At 34.8% G+C, this 22,639-nt stretch overlaps 1 protein-coding gene across 4 annotated transcripts in view; it reads left to right on the top strand.

The window, feature by feature from the left end:
• Positions 1–22,245, top strand: part of LOC108973524 (43 kDa receptor-associated protein of the synapse homolog) — a 29,110-nt gene extending 6,865 nt beyond the window's left edge. For 2 of the 4 annotated variants that reach the window (XM_018940852.1, XM_018940853.1), the window contains 8 exons: positions 6,763–6,816; positions 11,794–11,876; positions 11,929–12,095; positions 12,165–12,827; positions 12,897–12,995; positions 13,044–13,247; positions 13,313–13,512; positions 18,969–19,701. In XM_018940852.1, the coding sequence (XP_018796397.1) occupies positions 6,779–6,816; positions 11,794–11,876; positions 11,929–12,095; positions 12,165–12,827; positions 12,897–12,995; positions 13,044–13,247; positions 13,313–13,512; positions 18,969–19,404 (1,890 nt within the window). In that variant the 5' untranslated portion in view covers positions 6,763–6,778 and the 3' untranslated portion in view covers positions 19,405–19,701. Of the gene's footprint in view, positions 1–6,762; positions 6,817–11,793; positions 11,877–11,928; positions 12,096–12,164; positions 12,828–12,896; positions 12,996–13,043; positions 13,248–13,312; positions 13,513–18,968; positions 19,702–21,581 lie in introns of those variants that run through there. The other 2 variants (XM_018940855.1, XM_018940854.1) reach the window with 2 other exon arrangements.
• Positions 22,246–22,639: the final 394 nt, after the last annotated feature.

The following is a 22,639-nucleotide window of genomic DNA, read 5'->3' on the forward strand; positions in this document are numbered from 1 at the left end:
GCTGTTAATAGCAGAATTTCCAATTAGAAAATATAAATGGAAATGCCATTCGCTTAGTTTTATTTATTTTTTGTGCTGCCATTTAGTAAAACTCCAACGACTTTCTAACACTGGAAATAAGCAAACAACCACATAATCTGTAAACAAGGGTCTGGGTTGGTCAAAGTTGGTTATTTTGTCATAACGCATTTTGTTGTTGTTTACTTAATCACATAACCACACAACGCGATAACCACCTTATCGTGAACAGCCTATGTATATTGCATAACATCTTACGAGCTACTTCTAACGATATTGAGTACGTAGGCAATATATGTATACTATGTAGTTGTCGATAGCGACGAAGAATCAGTTGTGTCATTACAACATTGTTTGGTGATCAATAAAACGTTAACTAGGAATGTACATAAGTATGTTATACTTAGTGGTATTAGGTATACCAACTCTATTTTTGATATAACTATTTATATAAGTTCATACATACGAAACCTAAAGAAATCATAAATAAATAAGAAGTGACGTACAAAGCCACTCTTTCTTTCATTTATAACTCTAACACCTTGTATTTTTCATCAGTTTCTATTTTTTTTTAAATTATATGTCTAATTTGTTTGACATTATATCCAATTTTCTTTTCTTCTTCGAATTTATATTTGTCAAATTCCAGCTCCTTTGCCTCCCGGTACTTGTTATTAATAATTATTATATTTCATATTTCAATAATGACATATCCAACTTTGAGATGCTAATGTTGGGGTGGCATACTAAGCCTCTCCAAAGAATTTAGAAATTCCACTGCAGAATTCATGGCTTCGTCTTCATTGTCAAGACGATCAATCGAATTGTATGAGAGCAAACCTCTCGGAATTTGACTTTGAATCTTCCAGTTTAAATCATTAACATCAGTATTTTTGAAGGTTAAATTTGCGCGTGCACTCAGGCAATCGTAGTTACGATATTTTGGCCAATGTTTGTATAAACATTCGTGAAAGAGTTCATTTTCGTTGAAGTGAATTGACAAGAGGCAGTTGGAATTGATATCAAACCACTGGAAATATCAACCGCAATTTGCCCATTTCCAATTCCTAGCGAATACGATATAAAATGCCTTCCGGAATACCATTTTTGTTTGTATCCCATACTTGACGCGGATTTGAATGCTGATATGGCTGTAGCTATCGAATCGTCCATCGTTTGATTCAAGTGATAACCATGTTCCAACAAGTTTAATTGCTTGCATGCTTCTCAAAAGTTGCACACACCGTATCATTCACAGTACGCAATGACTCCAATGAAGTTGAACCGCATACACTAATCATTAACAACCGAAGGTAGAAACAATCGTCGATTTTCGAGTGGATTGTGTAAATTAGTCTTAATGCATTAGTGGAGAACACACCTGGATGTACATCTACTACTTAGCATTGCCTCCTGCGTTTCTTTGACGATGCAGTTTATGTATAATATCAAAGAATTCTTGAATAGAGCAATGTTCTCGCACTGACCCAAGTTGAGAAAAAACTCGTCAATGTCAATTTTGTTGTTGGCGGTGTTTCCGTTGACTGTACGGTATTCTCTAGGTTGAAATACACTCTTTAACCTTCAACAAATGAACTGCAAAAGTAAATATTTTACAAGTGGCGTACTTGCAGTTCACATATCGTTCCATTTGATACTTGCTAATCTCATCTTGTTCAAGGCCAAGAACCGCCATGTTGATTTTTTTGGATGATGTACGTGCAAACGTATTTTATCCATTTCACCAACTTGCAATACTCAACATTGATAGAAGTTTTGAATGTGAATTAGACAATAGTGGCGAATATGGTACGATCCATGTGTTGTCAACTGCATTTTTCTTTGCATCAGGAAATTCCGCAGAAATGATTTCATCAATTTGATCTTGTGTAAATTTCATCCACCATCCAAAGAAGAATGTGTACGTGCGGCAAAACTCTTTTTTGCCACTCAACAGAGTACATCCAGCATCTAACAACATCATATATATAATACAAACGTTGCTTTACGATAAAGTGCATCAAACATCATAGCTGTTGTTTGAAAAGCCGTGCTGAGACATCGTGACAATCTTGCTGATTGATCGCGATTCAATAATACCGTAATCTATGGCATCGTTACAAATTTCAGTCTGTAATTGACCATTTTGTATGAAACACACATAAAATTTTCACTGACTAATTTTCAAAAATTTACCTTTTGAACAGCCGAAAAAAAGCAAGCAAATGATCGAAATTGAACGATTCAAATAATTTATAAAAAAAATCAATTGGAAAAAAAAAAATTGTATGGAAAAGTCTTCTTCTTCTTTACTGGCGTAGACACCGCTTACGCGATTATAGCCGAGTTAACAACAGCGTGCCAGTCGTTTCTTCTTTTCGCTACGTGGCGCCCATTGGATATTGCATGCGAAGCCTGGCCCTTCTCTACCTGGTCCTTCCAATGGAGTGGAGCTCTTCCTCTACTTCCCTTGGCGAGTACTTCGTGGAATACTTTCAGCTCTGGAGTGTTTTTGTCCATTCGGACAACATGACCTAGCCAGCGTAGCCGCTGTCTTTTAATTCGTTGAACTATGTCAATGTCGTCGTATATCTCGTACAGCTCATCGTTCCATCGAATGCGATATTCGCCTTGGCCAACGCTCAAAGGACCATAACTCTTTCGGAGAATGGAGTTATCTGTAGAAGTTCACGCTAGTGGGGAAAGTTCTCTGGTCGTAATTCACTTGGGAGTGGCCAGAAACAGTTCTTTTATATATGGCTGAAGCAACTCACGACTTCCGGTATTTGACCAAGTATCCTCTGGGTAGCCTCAGATTATCCGTCTGAAGGCGAGCTAAAGTGAGAAGGTGAAACATCTCCTCCACAGGGTTGTACGCTAGGTTTTGGACCCGGAACGTAAAAAAGACTGCCAATGAAAAAGTTAGTTATTGAAAATTTCGCTCGTAAGTCGGGTAAAAATTAACTTTTTCTAATTGTTTTTAACAAACCATCCTTATTGGATTCCGTTGAAAGTGGTTCAGGCCATTTTTCATTTCATACAACGGTTTAGTCAGCTATAGCGAACAGAAAAAACCCAAATTATTTTTATATATACGATAAATTAAACAGGAAGTTTTAATATTGTATAGTAGGTATATGGGGTCTAAGGTCAACCGATTTTATATCTTTTTTTACATTGCCATGCACTATTAACACTACACATACTTATAAGACGTTATTGAGTATTATATTTCCGAGTTATTGAACAAACACAAATTTTAGTAACCAAAAATCGTTTAATTGATTGTTGTCTAAATCTCACGATTAATCACATGGCGATCTTGCAATATCTCTTTTCACACAGAATAAGTATTTATCGAATTACGATCTCGATTTAATTGACCACAACAATGATAAACGCTGGTCCTTGATCGCGCGAAAATGTTTGCCGTTTCATTTAATTTTTAGGCCGATATCAATATTTTAAGTTACTATAAATAACACAAATAGCGCTCGGATGTCAATTATTGTGAGTAGGTATAACTTTAAATCTAGAAATCGCACATAAAGTCTTATTGAAAGACTGAAGCCCGATGTCTGACCCACTGATTTGACTTTATCGGTGTGGCTTTAGACCTGGCAAATCGGCCACATTTTCAACATTCACCAAATTTTGGAAAATACCCGTGAGAGGAAACTGCCCATCACATGACTTTTCCTATCTATTGCTGTTGAAAATAATACGAGCTCTACACTAAATAGGGAAGGTAAAATTTTCTATTATGTACAGCTGTGGCATACGCCAATGTTGATATCATTGACCCCAACAAGCGACGCGTTAGTTCTGCTTTCTCCAGATTGTATGAGGAGAGAAATTAAGGGTTGTATTTAGTATTTTTTGGGTTATTGTGCCTTAAGTGATTTAGAAGATACATACGTATCTGTAGGTGCTGCGATCCCCTGTGTCATACTACAATTTTGAATCTTAGTTTAGAGCTGAGGTATGGCATGCCAGCTTATGGGCATCGAAAGGATCCCATTACTCTCATCTGTGAACTCGAAAGAGAACAAACGCAAATATTAATAACCGGAAAACGCCTTGTTGTTTTTCAAAATATTCTCCATTGAAGCCTATGCACAAATGGCTGTGTAAAGCTCAGAATTTACTGTTCTTGGTTTTTCTGCTGGTTGTCCGCAACCTACCACATTTTGCAAAAAAAACAAAAAAAGGAAAATCTGTAACATGGAAGAGCGCAAACAATTTGTGTTGCATATGAAGAATTTTCCATTAAAAATTTTTATAAACACATTTAGCACCTTAAAAGTATTTTCCTCCATATTTTTTTGAATAGTTATTTTGTTCGCTTTTCCTTTTTGTATGGTGTACAGGATACATTAGTACTAATGATCATTGCTCATGCGTTAAATAATATGATTTTTGGTTTTTTTTTTGTAATTGACCCACTCCCTCTTCCAGACATTTGTTTTAAATTTTTACCGATATTATTCTTGATTGCTAACTTAAAATTTGTCCAAACATATAAACAAACCTATAATATAAAGGAGGAATAATTTTTCGTACAATTTCCATATTTATGAAAATTTTTAAAAATCTACTTCAAATTGATTTTTGGTAGTGTGTTTTTGTCTCTAAAGTAACGTTTAAACATATTTTGGGGCGTCCTTACTATTTCTTTCACATAAATACTTACAAATGACCCATTATTTAAATTTCCACAACTCCCTCATTTAGGGATATATTTCGACAAATATTTTCGATTTTGCGGTTTTATTAATTTCGAAATTATTAATTCCAGATCGATATCTCCAAAACTGAAGGTCTAGTTCGCATATATACAAACATACGGATCGTTTATACTTATATATGTATATTATAGGGTCTGTGACGTTTCCTTTTGGGTGTCGAAAACTTCGCAGCAAACTTAATATCTCTGTACAGGGTTTAAATATTAGGTTGTCAAAAAAGTCTTGCGGTATTTCTTGCGGTATTTTTATTGAATTTTCAATTGTTCATAAAATTTCTTTTTATTACTCATGATCTCTTGACCGATGCTACGGCTGCTACTACGCCGGTCTCTTTCGACCGATTCAGCGATTTTATCGCAATTTTCGACGACAGGCCTTCCGGAGCGTGGCGCATCTTACGACCTATGATTAATATTAGGTTGACAAAAAAGCTCATTCCACGCGCTAACACGTGTTTGATTGATTGTCGTTGATTGATTAAGTCGTTCGTGAGTTATAGCGTCGCAAACATGGAGCAAAATAAAGAGAAAATACGGCATATTTTACAGTACTACTATGATAGAGGCAAAAATGCATCTCAAGCCGCCAATAAAATTTGTGCAGTTTATGGACCCGATACAGCGACGCATGCGAATCACTTTTGAATCGCAACAAAATCGACCCGTTTTTGAAGCGTATGGTGACTGGCGATGAAAAGTGGGTCACTTACGATAACGTAAGGCACAAACGGTCGTGGTCGAAAAGCGGTGAAGCGGCTCAGACGGTGGCCAAGCCATTGACGGCCAGGAAGCTTCTTCTGTGTTTTTGGTGGGATTGTTAGGGAATAATCCACTATGAGCTGCTCCCCTATGGCCAAACGCTCAATTCGGACCTGTACTGCCAACAACTGGACCGCTTGAAGGCAGCACTCATGCAGAGGAGGCCATCTTTGATCAACAGAGGTCGAATTGTCTTCCATCCAGACAACTCCAGGCCACACACATCTTTAGTGACGCGCCAGAAGCTCCGGGAGCTCGGATGGGAGGTTCTTTTGCATCCACCGTATAGTCCGGATCTCGCACCAAGTGATTACCACCTGTGTCTGTCCATAGCGAACGCGCTTGGTAGTCTGAAGTTGGCCACAAGAGAGTCATCTCGTTGGGAACGCGTTATCGAACAAAATGGTACATATTTGACTTGAATCGCATTATTGTAACCAATTTTATGAACAATTGAAAATTTAATAAAAATACCGCAAACTTTTTTGACAACCTATTAATAGAGCGAGTGATTGGCTGGTTTCACTCCAAAGGCTTGTGTATTCAATTTGAACTAAAATGTTTGCACAATACCTCAGATATAATGGCTAATAATGATCCATCTTGTAGAAAGACTAACTATTTTATTTAGAAGTGAAATGATCTCTGTCGCCCTTATCTATTTATGCTGCTCTCTCGCTATACATTTTACATGTAAAATAAGCAATGAATTTATTTTGATTCGAGACAAAGGAGTATGCGGATACCTCAAAAATGTGGTTTCTTCAATTCCATTAAATTTTATTTTGGAGGTTGTATAATGGAGTGGAATGCCCAATGGAATAGTTCAGTTGTTAAATTACCGTCAAAAGTAAAAATTTTCTTTTCATTTTTTAAATGTAAGACTTCAAATAGAATAAACTTATTGTAAAAATGTAAGCGTACACAAAATCAAGAGTTTACTAAAACTGTTTTTTGGTGCGCAGGGAATATTTTCCAGTAAAGCGAGAAGCTTTAAAAGGGTTTCATACATCAGATGATATAGCTGCATTGTAAGCGCTTGCAATTTGGTGTAGTTTGTACTCGCTGGCAATTGATGATTAGAAGATATCTGTTAGTAATACTCGTATGTTAAGATTAATAACGAATTTTCGCCATTAAGATATTAAGTTTCATCTATAAGGAGAATTTTTTTTTATAATTTCATATTTATTGTTTTTCCTGTAAAAAAATATAACGAAGTATTGTTATTTTTTTAGTAAACGCGGTATAATCATGTCGTGGGAGAGCATATCTTCAAAGGATCTTCTCAGGTAAGCACTGTTAGAATTTTTTGTGACCGCTAATGATTTTTGGAGTAAAACTTTTTAAGGCTCGGTATTAGAATCCTATATTAATTGCAACTAAATTTAGGAGGTTAAACCGCAGAGTTACATTTTTTTTAGATGTCTTCCACCTTTCTGAAGATTATAATAGCCCAGACGAGCAAAATTAATGCGCCTTAAGCGACGCTAATGCGCATTGCAATTTTATGCATTTAGACAGCTGATAGTGAACTTTGTTTATTTGTTAAAAAAAAAAAGTAAAATAAAAGTCAATAAGATAAATTATTAATAATATCTTGGTATTTTTGGAAAATCAATATAAATTTAACGAAGAAATTCGTTTATTATTAACAACGTTCAAAGATAATTAAGTGAAATTAAAATCAATAATTGATTGTAATGCGGAAAAAGTGTGCGAAAAAGTTAAGAATATCGGGAAAGAGGATAGCAAACTGTGCGTTGTTTATTTTTTTATATACTTGCACATAATTTAATTATCAATATAAAACTGCTTACCTCTGATGCTGTAAACGCAAAGGAGGCAGTAAACTTCAAGCGACATCTGTCAAAAAATAGCGAAAATCGGTCATTTTTGAGCAGTGTTGCTTACTCAAATTTGGTAAATTCAGCTAAATGCACGAAATTCTTTCATTCTTTACAAACTTGCATTAACATTGGTAAAATGCGCATATAAGTATTCCAGTTACAAACTAGAGGTAATCGGTGTAATAGCAGGAACAGTGAAAAACGTAGAATCGTGGCCCGACTCAGCTGATTCGACCTATCTTATGGGCGCGCAATGTGAGTGCACTGTGAAAAACGCTACTCCCTTCTCTCTTTGACGTATAATAACGAATTTTTCTATTTAAAATTTTCTATTATAGCAGAACCAGTGAAAAACGCTACTGCCTTCCTCCMTTTTCCTTCCTCATCGGCAAAATGTGTGCCCAGTGGAAAACGTAGCAAAAACGCAGAATTCAGCCATCTTTGTTTGTTTTCATTTGCACAATGTTGCCATTSCTCAATACGYATATATAGTTTTGTACACATCTATGTTTYCAATTACAATTTTTTATAATATAAAATATCAAAACTGAAAWCAAACTATTAAAAATAGTTTATATATTTATAAATAATAGCATTCGACTCCAATTTTGAGTTATTTTAAGAAAATTTCAAACATATTGAACGTATTGAATTATAAAAGTTGATAATTACTACAGTATATATGTAGATATTGGCAACCCCGGGTTATGAGAGAGCAATCAGCTGACACGTTTAGACGGCAAAAATCCAAATGCCATGAATTCTCACGTCATTATACGTCAAAGAGAGAAGGGAGTAGCGTTTTTCACWGTGCACTCACATTGCGCGCCCATAAGATAGGTCGAATCAGCTGACACGACCCACGATTCTGCGTTTTTGACTGTTTCTGTTATAACACAAATGGTCAGCTTCGATTTTGCTTGGAGATGGTGTCATTTTTTTTGGGTAATCCCAGGAAACTTTGTAATTGTTTTAAATTTTCGGCAATGGGCACTTAACTAAAGCTTCGATTTGGTTGGAGATGGTGAGATTTTTTTATTTTCAATAACGTGACTCATAATTCCTACTCCTTTTTTCAATTTACATTTTTCCCTATTAATTGCAAGTCTAAAGTCTTTAGATTGATTCAACACTTCTTCTAAATTACCCACAGCATCATTTTCATTCATAGCTGTTTTCATTATGCCATCTATGTAAGGTAGTGTTATTCCCCTACGCATAAAATGTCGGAAATTCGCATTTGGACATCTTAATATAGCTCATTACGTATACCATCATTAATATCTGGTTCAGACTCATTGAATTTAATACATGCGAAATCGCAAGTTCCTCTTAATGATAATTCTTGTCGTCCACMCAGCTTAATGGTTTCAACAATGGGAACCAGTCTTTCCTATTTTTGGCAATATTAGCGGATCGCGCGATGTCTAGTTGACTCCTTATGTCTATTTGTTTTTTTTTTTCATATACGCTTATAAAATAATCAGCAAATAATGTGCAGTCTTGATGATACTTGCTTTGCTCATGCCGCTTAAAATCCGCGATCGCGTCTTTCCACTTGTTTAATGGTTTCACAACCAATAAGCTCAGTTTTTGGTGTGCACCCTTCCCAACACATTCAGCTGCAAATAAAACGCAAATTTTGCACAAAGCACCTTCAGGCTTTTTTAAGGTATAGACCAGCCAGGAGAATTGATCGAACCATTTGTGCTGAAATTTCAAATGTCTTTTGTCGTCTGTGATTGGGAATTTGTAAGATTTCTCTGGTACCCAGGGTTTTTTCAATAACGCATATTTTAGTTCATCATCAATTTTTTGTTTTGAATTAGCATAAGATCCTAAATCCAATTTGTCAAGCGGATTAAACGTAGTTTCGTCTCCAGAAGAACTGATGGTGGCGGCGACAGGAATAATAGGAGTTGAGCTATCAGTAGACACTGATCTGGTTCTGGTTCCTTAGCACTATCATCATTTTTTTGTTTTTTTTTCCAAGTATTTGAAAAGTGTGTTGTTGCTTGAACGGTTCGACATCACAAAACTATTTTAAAAAAAATTTAGTATGCCTACGAATACAACACAACTTCTTTCTAACAACATAACATTGCACTTTACTTACCTAATCAATAAAATAAACTAAAACCTTTTATTTATTCAAGCAAACTTAACAATATTATTAACCAAATTAACTATAACGAACTTGCTACTGTTAAACGAACTTCAAAAGTGACAAAATTGATTAAATATGTGATCATATGCGCGAAATAAGAACCGTTATTAAAATTTACAAAGAAGGAAATGGCAAAATAAACTTGCATGCTTAGTCCTCTTTCAAACACGGCCACTTTTGGGGGGGATTAGCTGTCTTTTAGAATATTATGGATGTTTCGACGCTAAATGGCTAGGTTTTATGGACAGAAATTCACTGTATGTAATTGGAATGCGTCAAAAACATATGTATAAGCGCAAGATTTTTTCGAAAAACTTGGCCTATACCTTGATCAGGGTGAAATAACGTGTAGAAATCGCGTACATAAAAAGAAATTGTCGGCTGATATTGTCATGAATGTCTGGGCAGAAGCGGAATAGACAAGTACTTAGGCGGATGTTGCTCTAAAAAAGAGATAACCAATTCAGCGAGCAATCTGCACATTCATTTATACTCAAAAAATTTAAAAAATATTAAGAACAAAATAAAATTATAGTCAATACAACTATGAAATGTTATGTAAATTCAAACTTAATTTGTAGTCAGTAAAGTTAAGAAATATTAGAAACAAAGTAAAATCATAAGGTTTTTATAGGATACCCTTGTGCATGTGCGACTTTTTATTAACTTAACAGAAGGGTTAAGGGTAATTGAAATCTATCTCTTATAATGGCTTTGTTTAATTGTCTATATTCTATATATCTTAAAATGAATCTTTCACTTATACCGTCTTTGAGTCACTGATGTATTTGATCGTCAACATTACTTATTTGTATTAATAGCAGCATACGTCGTCTAAAAAATATTGGAATTTCATCATGTAAAACAAAATTCATTTGCACATTTGTTGATTTTCACTTGTTCTTTTTAAATTCGCACACCGTACTACGCACTTCTCATCGGTATCAATTTTATCTACTACTGAGTCCACTCTCATCAAATCATCATTTATTTGTGCATAGTATATCTGCTTGCAAGCATAAATCTTCGCCGATCACCACGCCAATATTAGTCAATTTTGAAGGCAATACTAAAAAATTTAAATCATAAACTTGATTGTCAATGCTTATATCAAGACTGATGTCACCAATTGGTTTTATATTATTGCAAGGCTTACGTTCAGCAAAAACGATTAGACGAATATGTAACTCTTTTAACACAGGTTCTTGTAGCTACTTGAAAACATTATCAATAATACTTTTATTTACAAATAAACACTTCTTTTTCATAATAGTGTTTTTGGCACACAAACGAAAGGTTTAGAATCTTCTACATATGTCACGAAAACTTTATTGAATAACGCGCTTCGGAAAACGATTTCTATGTTTATTATCCTCTTCTGCTCATAGGTTTTTCGTAATTTCTGACTGTCATATTTCTTGCAACTCGTTCGCTTCCAACATTTCCCATTTTGTTCTCGCCGTTGTTGAAATTCAAATGTGATAATACCTGCGATAACCTCATCAAAGCTGCGCATAATATCCCCATCATCATCGTTGTCTTCGGCATCTTCGTCGACACGTTTGTCATCGTCGTTCTCCGCCGCTACACATAGCAACGTTGTGTTTTACAAATTTCGACATAGTATGTACAGTTTCAAATTACTTGCAGTACATATCAAACCTAATACGTTACAGATTGACAACGAATCTTCAGCTCTCAAACTTTTTACTATGTAGTTCAATTTTTGTGCATCTGCTTCTGTTTCGGAAAGGAAAAATATTAATCCTTGAAGATTCATCAGAAGTCAATAAAAAAATAAATGGTTTTATTAATGTAGAATAATTAACAAAATGACGGCTCTAGAAAAAATCAATAATTAAACAAAAATCTTTAAATATTCTAAGAACACTCTATAAATTTCATTGAAATCTATAGAGCGGTTTTCGAGCTACAGTGGTCGCCTGTTCAAAAACTATACATATATTATATTTGCTAATTATGGAGTAACTCAAAAAATATTTCTATAAGTTATAACCATATCCTTTTATTTTTATGTGGTATCAAATGAAAAGAGTTTTGAAAATCTTCGATGCTCACATATGTATCTACTTATTTTCTTTATATATCCCAATATGTATTCATTTAATTATTTACATATTAACTACTCTGGCAGTTTCATTTCTATCGCACGTAGTTCTATTTTTTCAACCATATTAATTATGGCTTCTTATATTTCGATCAAATGTAATTTAATGAATCCTCTTGATTAGTATACCACATAGCCATAATTTATCAGCAACACATTTGCTTGCATCGCCGGATGGTTCACGTTACTTATTGGATAATTCTAATGGTAAGTAAAGGCAGGACATAATATGAGCTAACTCAATGAAACTACTTTATAGATCTGAGTCAATTAGATGAAAGCTATTCACGACTAGCTGGTTGTGGGTCCAGCCCCGATGGCACATCGCTTTGGGCGCGGCATGGAATATCTGCCTCTCACAATTCACTTATTAATTGTTTTTTAGTTTGTCAACGTAGATTAAAACAGTATATGGCACGACGAAAAGTAAACAAAGACATAATATTTGCAAAAACAAAAATCATGCTTTATTATAAAAAATTACAATATTCATAGATTGAACGAGGTTTGCGCCTTTACGAACAACATAATCAAAATGCTGCGGTACGCATTTGGCGAAGCGCTTTGAAAGCGACTGATCGCCGAGAAGACTGTTTTCAATTACTTGGTTATCTTTATCAGGCCCATATGGATTGGGGTAAATATCGTGAAGCGATAGAATTTGGACATCGACAGTTAGGAATATCTGAAGAGTTGGATTCACCTACAATGCGTGCGGAAACTTATCTAAATTTGGCGAGAGCCCACGAGCGCCTCGGCGGTCTGGAACGTGCTCTCAGCTATGCACGCCATTCTCTGTATAACGAATGTGGGACCCAATGTCGAACTGGAGGGCTTGTGCATTTGACAGTGGCGCGCGTTTACTTGGAGATGGGAGGATTTTCGCGTGCACTTGAAGGTTTGCAAGGGGCTCATAAGATAGCCACTTCCATAGGTGATCCATCGCTCGAGTTGCAGGTGTATGTGACGCTGTCTGAGCTGTTCGGTCGTCTGCAGGATAATGATAAGAGCGCAACCTATGCATCTAAAGCTTATGATTTATCGCGTTCATTACAGCTGGGCGATCTCAATTCGTCACATCATCGCGCTGCATTGTTGCGGATGGCAGCTGCTCTCCGTAAACAAGGCGATCTGGGTGACGCGCATGACTATTGTATGGTGTGTATATTTTGGCAAGGATCCTGTCAATTCATGATAGTTATTACAATTTACTTCACTCTACTTCAGGAAGCCACTCGCCTTGCGTTGATTTCTGGGGACCAAGCAACATATACGCGCAGCTTACGAATAATGGGTGATATATATCGCAAGAAAGTGGACATGGATGTGAGTTTATATTTAGTTTATACGCAATTTATAAATTTTCTATAAAAGTTGACCTTCAAGCGCGCTTTTCGACAATATGAACAAGCTATGGGAACTTCAGCTGCACTAGGCGATCGCATGGCACAAATGGAAGCAATGGATGGGGCTGCGCGCTGTTTAGAATCATTGCGGATACAGCAAAAAATTTGTAATTGTCGGCCACTTGAATTTAATACGCGTTTGCTTGAGGTCGCAAGCTCCATTGGCTCCAAGGTACTTTTAATTTTTCTGAAATTCATTCCATTTCTTCTTTATTATAATTCTATGCATCTGGACAGCTTTTGGTGCGTAGAATACGGAGTCGTCTTGCTCTTATCTATCGTGCTTTAGGCGATGAAGAACAGTACAGTACACATTTGCGGCTGGCGGGTCAAACAGATGCAGCGCTTGGGTTGTTTTGTGGTGCATGCGGTGACACTTTTGGCTTAGAGCCGAGCTCAATAGAAGCACTACCATGTGCTCATATCTTACATGCACGGTTAGTAATTAATTCGCTTATATACATACATATATATTAGGGTGTTTTTTTTGAACTATTAATTTTTTTCAGTTCCGTCACGAAATTTCCTTGGAAATACCCTCAGAAATGTCCCTGAAAATTTTAACCCTTAATATTAACATTCAGAACTGGGCCAAGGCCTGTAAACATTTTCCTTAGAAAATATACTACAATCGTGAGTTTTTATCTTTAAATTCCTTCAGATCAGAGGTATTTTATGGCATTGCTTTGACTTTAGACGCATATTTCTCAGAATTGTTTACTCTACGAAAGTGCCTATTGCAACAAAGTCGTAACTCATACCAGCGAGATAGTACGGGGCTCTAAACCCGATTTTTCCAAGAATCGCATTTTTTTGTATATATCTCGTAAATGACAAGAGCTATAGAAAAAATGTTTATGAAAAATTTTTAGGAAATTTTATTTGCTATAAAAAAGGTCCGAGGTCAAAATCGCTATCATTAATATTTCTGGAGATATTCAGCTTTTTAAGTAAGGCTGTATGCAATTTTCATAGATTTTTTTAATATAATACATATCATCTATAAGTATACTTATATATGCTCTTTAAGAAATAATCATTGCAGTGACTTTCAAAAGTATTATTTTGTAAAATATTTAGTTGCACCAGAAATAAGCTTGGTGCACAAGTACTTCTCATTTCGAATTTATTACCTTTTTTTATTATTAGTTTTTGCAGCCGATAGGTTTTTTTTCTTCGCCAATTAAAAGTCTTCGAGTTGTGGGCTGTTATATATTCAATTAAAACCAGAGAAATTCTTTAAGATGTAAAACGTCAACCAGAGGATCGGAATCTAAGAAATTTTATATATACATATGCTCTATATAACTCTTATATGTTTTGTTAGAAAAACGAAAGTTATTATATGTAGTACTATATATGGGAGTTAGTATCGACCCGATATTATCCATTAACTACTATCATTACCTTACATACAATCACCAATCATATGAAACAAAGTCAAATGGATGTTCGAAATCCTGATATTGGTCATATGGGTTTAGGTCACATTTTCGCCCAATTGATTCTGTTTTATTCACAATAATACATTGTTATGTTATGCACAAAACATGTTCTGTAATTTTCATTGACATAACTCAATTTAATGTCTCTGGCGTAAAATTAGTTATGGACTTATTTCGCTTTTAGCAGTTTTGAATAGTACCGTTATATGGAAGAGTGTGCGGGGTCATCTTCCGATTTCATCCATCATCGCACTGTCGGTAGGAGTTCTTATAATATTCGAGAGTAGCAAGTTTAGTTTTAGTATCTTTAGTGGTTTAGGAGGTATGTACATTAAACATTTTAGAGGGCGTGGCCACGCTCACTTTTTCAAAATTTTTTACACAAAGGTGCCCTTGGTACTGCGATTTTCAGATCAGTCAACCGAATTTCAACTTTTCTCGTCACCCTGATCATTTATATATATATAATTGTATACCTATCTCTCATAGTTTTAGGTGGCACGTACAACCGTTAGGTGAATAAAACAATAATAATCTGTAGCAACTGATTGCAAGAGTATAAAAATAACATATTTATGCGCGGAACACAATGCTCGCGACAGACTGCCCCAGCACGACAGTGAACTGAAAACGGCGTTGTGAATCCTACTACAAGAACGTTTGTGAGGGGGCAGCAACATAACGTTGGCCGGCATGTACACAATGTTGTGGCCATACTAATACCTTGCACTTCAATGAAATTTTAATATTTGGTTCAAAGTGAAATTTTTAAGCCAAAAATAAGTAAATAGGTAAATTTATTTGTTTTAAATTATCAATTGTTATTATAAATGATGTAACAGAGCTATTTTATGCTTTTATTTGTAAAATAGCGTCAGTTTTGTTAGAGCTTTGAGTAATTTTACATTTTACATATTAGTGGCATCACCACTCTACCTCATCTCTCTATCTTCCATTCTACTGCCAACTCTATTATCGTCCTACTGCCGTTAGCAAATATAGGATAAAATTGAAGTTAGCGAGAACGACAACTGTTGGCCTGCCGTCGTGTAGCCGTCCATAAGAACGTGTATATTTTAATATTTGACAGATGTCGTTTTCAGTCTGTCGGGAGCATTGTATTCCACACATTAGCCATTACGTACACATGAGTGTGATCTACTAGTGATCAAGCTACTAATATTGATACCAGGAAAAACATTACTCAATCCCTTTCAGTTGAACCGAAAAATAGTCTGGAATTATAATGCCAGCCAATAATGCATAGAATGCATTACTTTGGGACTTTTTCATTGCCTGCCTATAGGTAGACAGGTAGAAATGTAAACATTATCGCCATGCCTTTAGGTCTTGCTATCTTGTTTCGTTGTTGCGTTCAATCTATTTGTTACCCTCAATAAAAGTAGTTATCTCTTTGATGCTTTCTGTAGATAAGCATTCGTAGTTTGGTAAGAGCATTCCCATGTTTAACTCATATTATCGAAATCGTCGACCTCGTTATGGTAGCTGTAAGTTAGTATATTCTGGACTTATTTAATAAATTCTTAGTTTTTGTCTAGGCAAATTTTGGCCGTATTTACTTGGCAATCTTGCATTTGGCTATATATTTCCATCTGTTTTGCGCTATATTTTAAATTGTGTATTGAGCTTCTTTTGATTGTTCCAAGCCGGCATGGTATTCTGCCTCACACAGATTCGTCTGGGCTTCTGGCTTGGCCAACTGTTGTTCGTTGACAAAACTGTTCCTGTGACCGGGAACCCAAATTATGGAGTTGACTTTTCAGTGACATTAAACCCTCCCTACAGTTGCTGATAACGCTGCAAGTAATCTTTATCGACGATAAGGCTGGCAATGCCATATCTGTATATATGGTACTTATTGAATTCATAGTTATTCAGTAAAATTCCCCAACTTTAGAGATGTTAAGTTCAGAAGAACCTAATTTGATTTCTTTCATAACTTCATTAAGCAAAAAGTCTGGGTTTGAAAATAGAATTAAGAAACTATTATTAGTACCATTGCCTCGGATTGGAATACTCGAACCAAAGTTATTTTGAAACTCTTCCAATTTCGGTAGAAAATGTTGCTTTTAAGCCACCGCTGAGTAGTTATTGCTAAGTGTGCTGGAGCAGTATTTTGCTGGAAGATATAATGTTTTCCATTAAAGAAATTATTAAATTCTGCTGGTACATATTTTACACAACATTGTTAGTAAACGAGAAAAAACACAGTGCATACAAACCATAATAAACAAGTAAGGAAGGTCTAAGTTCGGGTGCATTTTATACTCTTGTAACTTGCAAGAATCAAAACATGGCAAATACTTTAGAGTGTAAAACCAATCATATAGAGTAAGGTAGCCGGATGTTCGTAAATCTTTAGCTAAGAAAAGTATTGGTTCGATTCAATCCATTTTTGACATATAGACATACTATTATAAGAGAAGAATTATCACTTAATTTCAGTTATACATATTATATATTTTCGGCCAAAAGTCAGTTATGGATACTGGGGTTCACATATTTGGTACCTACAGTTTTCAACAGTTTTGATTGGACTTAAACAATTTTTGGCCGAAAAGTGCCAAGGTGCAAATTTTGTTCCGTTATATTAATTACTTTTGAATTTGTGTACGTGAAAGTGAAATACTCAAATGGAATTTTAAATCGTGTTCTATATGAAGTAGGCGTGGTTGCAATCGCCCATTTTGCACCTAAAATGAATACAATTAGGCGAAAACTTCACCTAGCCTCCATATGACCAATACCATAAATTTTTAAACACCCGGCTGATTTTGTCCGCCTGTGGTTTATAGTTTACATCGAAAGGTATTTCCCTGGCTTGGATTCCAGTGCACGAGTATAAAATGTTCGGTTGCACCCGAACTTAAGTTTATAGAACTCACAGACTGACCGTAATGAAATGTAAAAATTTCTCAGTAGAGTTAGACACAACAAAGAGAAAAAACTGTAAACAAATAAATAAATTAAAAGCAACTCATCTGAATTTACCTAACAATGGACTTTTCAAATCGAAAAATGCGAACATTATCTCCATTAAATTGAAACAATTTTAAACAAGACGATGCATTTTTAATGTTAAAAATAGCTGTTTTATATGCTATGGACAATGTAATGTAGATTTTTTCTATGAGCGCTTGGATGTGAAAATCCTGCTTGGTGACGGTAACGCCAGAATGCGCAAAGAAAGTATATTTGACACAATAGTCGGTAATTACAACCTCCATGACGAAAGATCCCCAAATCTGTTGAGGTTGATCGACTTCGCCGAGATCCAAAATCACAAAATACATCCAACTTTTTTTTTCTACACGACTTGCACCACTGTTTTCTGAGAGCACCCTTAGCAACTCGGTATATGGTAACTGTGGGAAGGCATTCCAACTTCCTTACGTACAGCTGCAAACGAATCCATAGGTTTTAGGAAAAGGCAAGAGGACAGATGGTAGGATGAAGATTGCCATGTTGTAGTGGAGAGAAAACATATTTTCTACTTCGCAATATGACAATCGACCACAATATGTGCATTCGCAAATAAAAAAAAAGAGAGACCGAAATGCGTGGGTCCAAAGGGGCTGAAAAGCTGGCCGATAGGGGCAATGCTCAAAAATTCTACGAAAAGATACGGCGACTAACAGAAAGTTTCAATACCGAAGTATCCTCTTTTAGAACCCCCAGAGCACTAGATCATCTGATGCCCATTCATAATAAAATTCAGAAAAAAAGTAACCCCACAATCTGCGCCTACTACGATGGGATAAGCCTCCTCAACATCATACATAAGTTTCTATCGAGCATATTGTGTGAAAGATTAAAGCTTTCGTTCAACAAACTTATTGCAATTTATCACTTTGGATTTCGTTCTGGAAAATCAAAAACCGACCAGATATTCACAGCGCCGAATTATGGAAAAGACCAGTGAAAAGTGGATCAACACACACCACCTGTTTTTTGACAAAACGAAAAGGAGCTGAATTTATAACGCCGGAATTTGGTATCCCAGCACAACTAATACGCCTGTGTAAACTGACGTTGAGCAATACCAAAAGCCGTAGATAATTTCGTTCATATTGGAACCTTGTTCCTTAACGGGACTGCGCACAAGGTTTCTCATATAATTAAGAATTTATTAAGTCTATGTTTAAAAAACATTTGCCAAATATATATATTTATATAGGTAGAAATAATATTTTTAGTGTAAAGTAATATTTTAAATATAATTTTTATTGAATCCTTTAAACAGACAGGACATGTTATTCAAAGAATTTATTATTACAAGATTCTTGCGATATGTGTTACATGAAGAAAATGCATAACTGGTTCGTTATATGTGTACTTAAGAATTTAGTGGACAGTGTAATTTTGTTTTCTTCCACTGTTACGTAACATACCATATACATATATTTATTTCCTTTATATACGTATAGTTGCGCTCATGATCTTTTGCGACGGCGAGAAAAGGGCCCCTCACGTGCTTGTCCTGCATGTAATAAATTATTGAGCTCACGACTTCATCTTTGTGGTAATGAAAGCAGTTGTGGACCTGGTAATGACAGCGGGCCCACCAACACCTTAAATACCAATGACGCTGCTTCTGACGGTCTACTGGCAATCGATACGGTTGATATTATGGCGCCACTTTGTACAGCGAATGGTAGAGTCATACGTAATTCCAATGAAAAGACGATCATCTGTAACGGCTTGACCAGTGCTGCGACAAATGTTGACAGCACCTCTTTGCTATTGACCACAACTTCATCACCAAAACCGTTGTACCGGAGTAATTTATCCTTGGCATCCCTGAGTTTGCGTGCTTCTAGTTTAACTATAGATAGCGCTCGAAATGCCACGTCGTCGGTTTAGAAATGATTGAACATATTTAAAAATCAACAAACATATTGTAAAAGAAATGGCTAAATATACCATAACATAAGTATCCGTGCTCATAGGCACCTAAGTTGCATGGAGGTCTTTTAAAAATTGCAGTCAATGTTATTAAAAAGGGATCCATATTCAAAAAGTTGAAAATTCGTGCGAAATGTAATTCAAAACAATGTACCTACTAGTAGTCATAGAAAAAAGAATGTTGTAATGAAACATTAATGCGCGGAACACAATGCTCGCGGCAGACTGCAGCAGCACGACAGTGTACTGAAAATGGCGTTGTGAATCCTACTACAAGAACATTTGTGAGAGGGCAACAACATAACAATGGCCGGCATGTACACAAAACAACGCAGTTGTCCATTTTGCATTTATACAATTTCGTTGTGGCCATACTAATACATTGCACTTCAATGAAATTTGAATATTTTTTTAAAAGAAATTTTTATGCAAAAAATAGGTAAATAGGTAAATTTATTTGTTTTAAATTATCAATTGTTATTATAAATGATGTAACAGAGCTATTTTATGCTTTTATTTGTAAAATAACGTCAGGATTGTTAGAGCTTTAAGTAATTTTACATTTTATATATTAGTGGCATCACCACTCTACCTCATCTCTCTATCTTCCATTCTACTGTCAGACTGTCGCGAGCATTGTATTCCACACATAAAGAAGAAAGTGAGGGAGTGAGAGTCCTTTTGTTTGTATTTTAAGTGTATTGTAATAAAAAATAGAAAGATAGTATGTATATCATTCTTGATCCTATACGTAAATGGTGGGCATTTCATATAACAATCAAGGATAATGGTGTGCCCAACTTATTCAAGAGTCAGAGATTTTCCATTGTAGCCAGATCGGAAAAATTAACTATTTTGGGGATTTCAAACTAAAACACCCAATATTTATTACGATAAAAAATATTATATACATATTCGTTTGATTTATAGAGAAACAATTTATTATGACTATTTTTAGGATTTTATGGTACATTAAAACAACTGACTTTTGAATTTTCAATACAAAATAAAGGGATTTGAGCATAATGTCTATCAATTAATAAATGTTTTCAATAATTTTCCACTGTAAATTAATAATTTGATGCATACATTTATAAAACATTTACATTTAAATTTCTTTGTATTTAATTTTCACAAGTCCCTTCATTCACATATCTATATATTTTTGGTAGAATTTCAATCTGGTCGTTCCAATCGTTAAAATTGCGAAACGTCAAAACCTTCCAAAAGCGAGTCTCTATCGCTGGCACAATAGTGCAAGTTGACGACACCAATACCCTGATACATTTAACACATATGTAGGCGACAACACGCGATAGGCAGCATCTGTCAAATATTAAAATTCTCAAGTTCTTATGACCACATTTCGCAAAACTAAAACCATTTCTAATTTTGCCGACGACAATGGGCAGCTGTAGTCTAGTCTAAAGTTATTTTACCGGGAGAATACAGAAACTGCTCTGATATATAATTTTTATAGCAAATTATTACTTTTTATATATTTTTTGCACAAAAAATTTCACTATGATCAAAATATTTAAATGTCATTCAAGTGAACGGTTTTAGTACAGCAGCAACGAAGTTGTGTACATCACCTTTTTGATATCTCGCTGGCCTCTTCAAAACGTTCAAGAGTCTGGCTTCAGACGACATTTGCATACAAGAAAATTTCGCTGGGGTGCAGTCATCTTTTTGCTCATAAAATTGACGTGTGCTTTACACGAAGTTCTATGTGATTATATATGAATTTTTTGTAATGAAAAACATTTTGTGTTTTAGGTTATTTAAAGACAATAAAGTTAAGGTATTTATTATTCCAACATAAGTCGTTTAATTGTTACATATATAAAATAAACAAAAAAGCATAGAATTTCTTGTTTTACGAAATAATAAAAAATTTCTTATTTGACGGTTACATATTTCTCAGGGGGCGTCTTTAGTTTCGTGCTTTCTCGCTCTCAACTATACGGCTGATTTCACGAACACCTCAAATTGCTAGTTTAGATTTCTTAATAGAGTCCGCTGCCATATGATAATCAGCTGTTTGATGTAAAAGGAGAATAATAATCCTAGAAGTTAAATAAGAACACAGAGGAAGTTATTATATACATAAGTGAGTGTTCGCATCTTTTTAGGTCCGCATTAAAAACGCTGGAACTAGCAGAAGTAAATCAAGAAATCCCGTAAGGATGAATAATTATTGCATACTAAAATTATGGAATTTCAGTTCTGGTGTCATTGATCTACTACTTGGTTATATTAACTAATATATCCTTTTCTTGAAAGTGGTCAGTGTAATTCATATGTATAATTATTATCTTTATTAACTCTTTCTCTCTCCTTTTCTTTTGAAGTTAGTATTTTGTGTGCTTCCTTCAACGTCTGTCTTAGGCAAACTACTCAACTATAGTTAGTAAAATGTACATTAATTTTAACTCTATGAATAGTTTTAATGGTTTAAAGCTAAATAAATATTAAATAATGTTAAGCGATTAGTAACTTAAAATATTGTTAACAGAATATTAAATAAGTTACCTATTTATAAAAAAAATTGTTATAATTATTGTGTTCCAAATGGGTCGAGGTCAAATTATGACTAATCAATATACAATCCCCACCAAGAAAAACGGAATTAAAAATGGTCATTATGCCTCTAATAACTATGAATTGGATATTGAATATTATTTTATATTACAGATGGGAAAATCAAACCAGTGCCATGCACAAAAAAATCGCTAAAAATCTTTAACTTTAGCTCCAGCTAAGGTGTAATACCCTTCAAAAATAAGAAAGTTTTCATACAAGAACTAAAATTTGATTTGAGTTAAAATATTTATTTTTTCACTTTATTTTTAGTATCGGAAAAGAATCCAAGTTTTCAATCAGAAATTCTCTCCTAAAATTGTTTCTTCATGGAAAACTCTACTTTATGATGGAGTTAAAAAACTTAATGCTCGTATAACTGTGGTAACCGGTTCATACCTTTTTTTAATACGCTTTTATTAGCTTCACTTGTATGTATGTATGTATATATGTATGTATGTATATTTGTAACTTTTTTAAGTGGTACTGAAACGTAGAATATTTGAGCGACACTGTAGGCGACAGTAAGTTTAAGCAGCTCACCAAAAATATGCAACATCTATATAAAACTGACGACATTTGAGTAGCATATGTACATATATACTGAAAT

Source organism: Bactrocera latifrons, unplaced genomic scaffold (assembly GCF_001853355.1).
Source record: "Bactrocera latifrons isolate USDA-ARS-PBARC rearing strain unplaced genomic scaffold, ASM185335v1 scaffold_485, whole genome shotgun sequence".
Lineage (NCBI taxonomy): Eukaryota > Metazoa > Arthropoda > Insecta > Diptera > Tephritidae > Bactrocera > Bactrocera latifrons.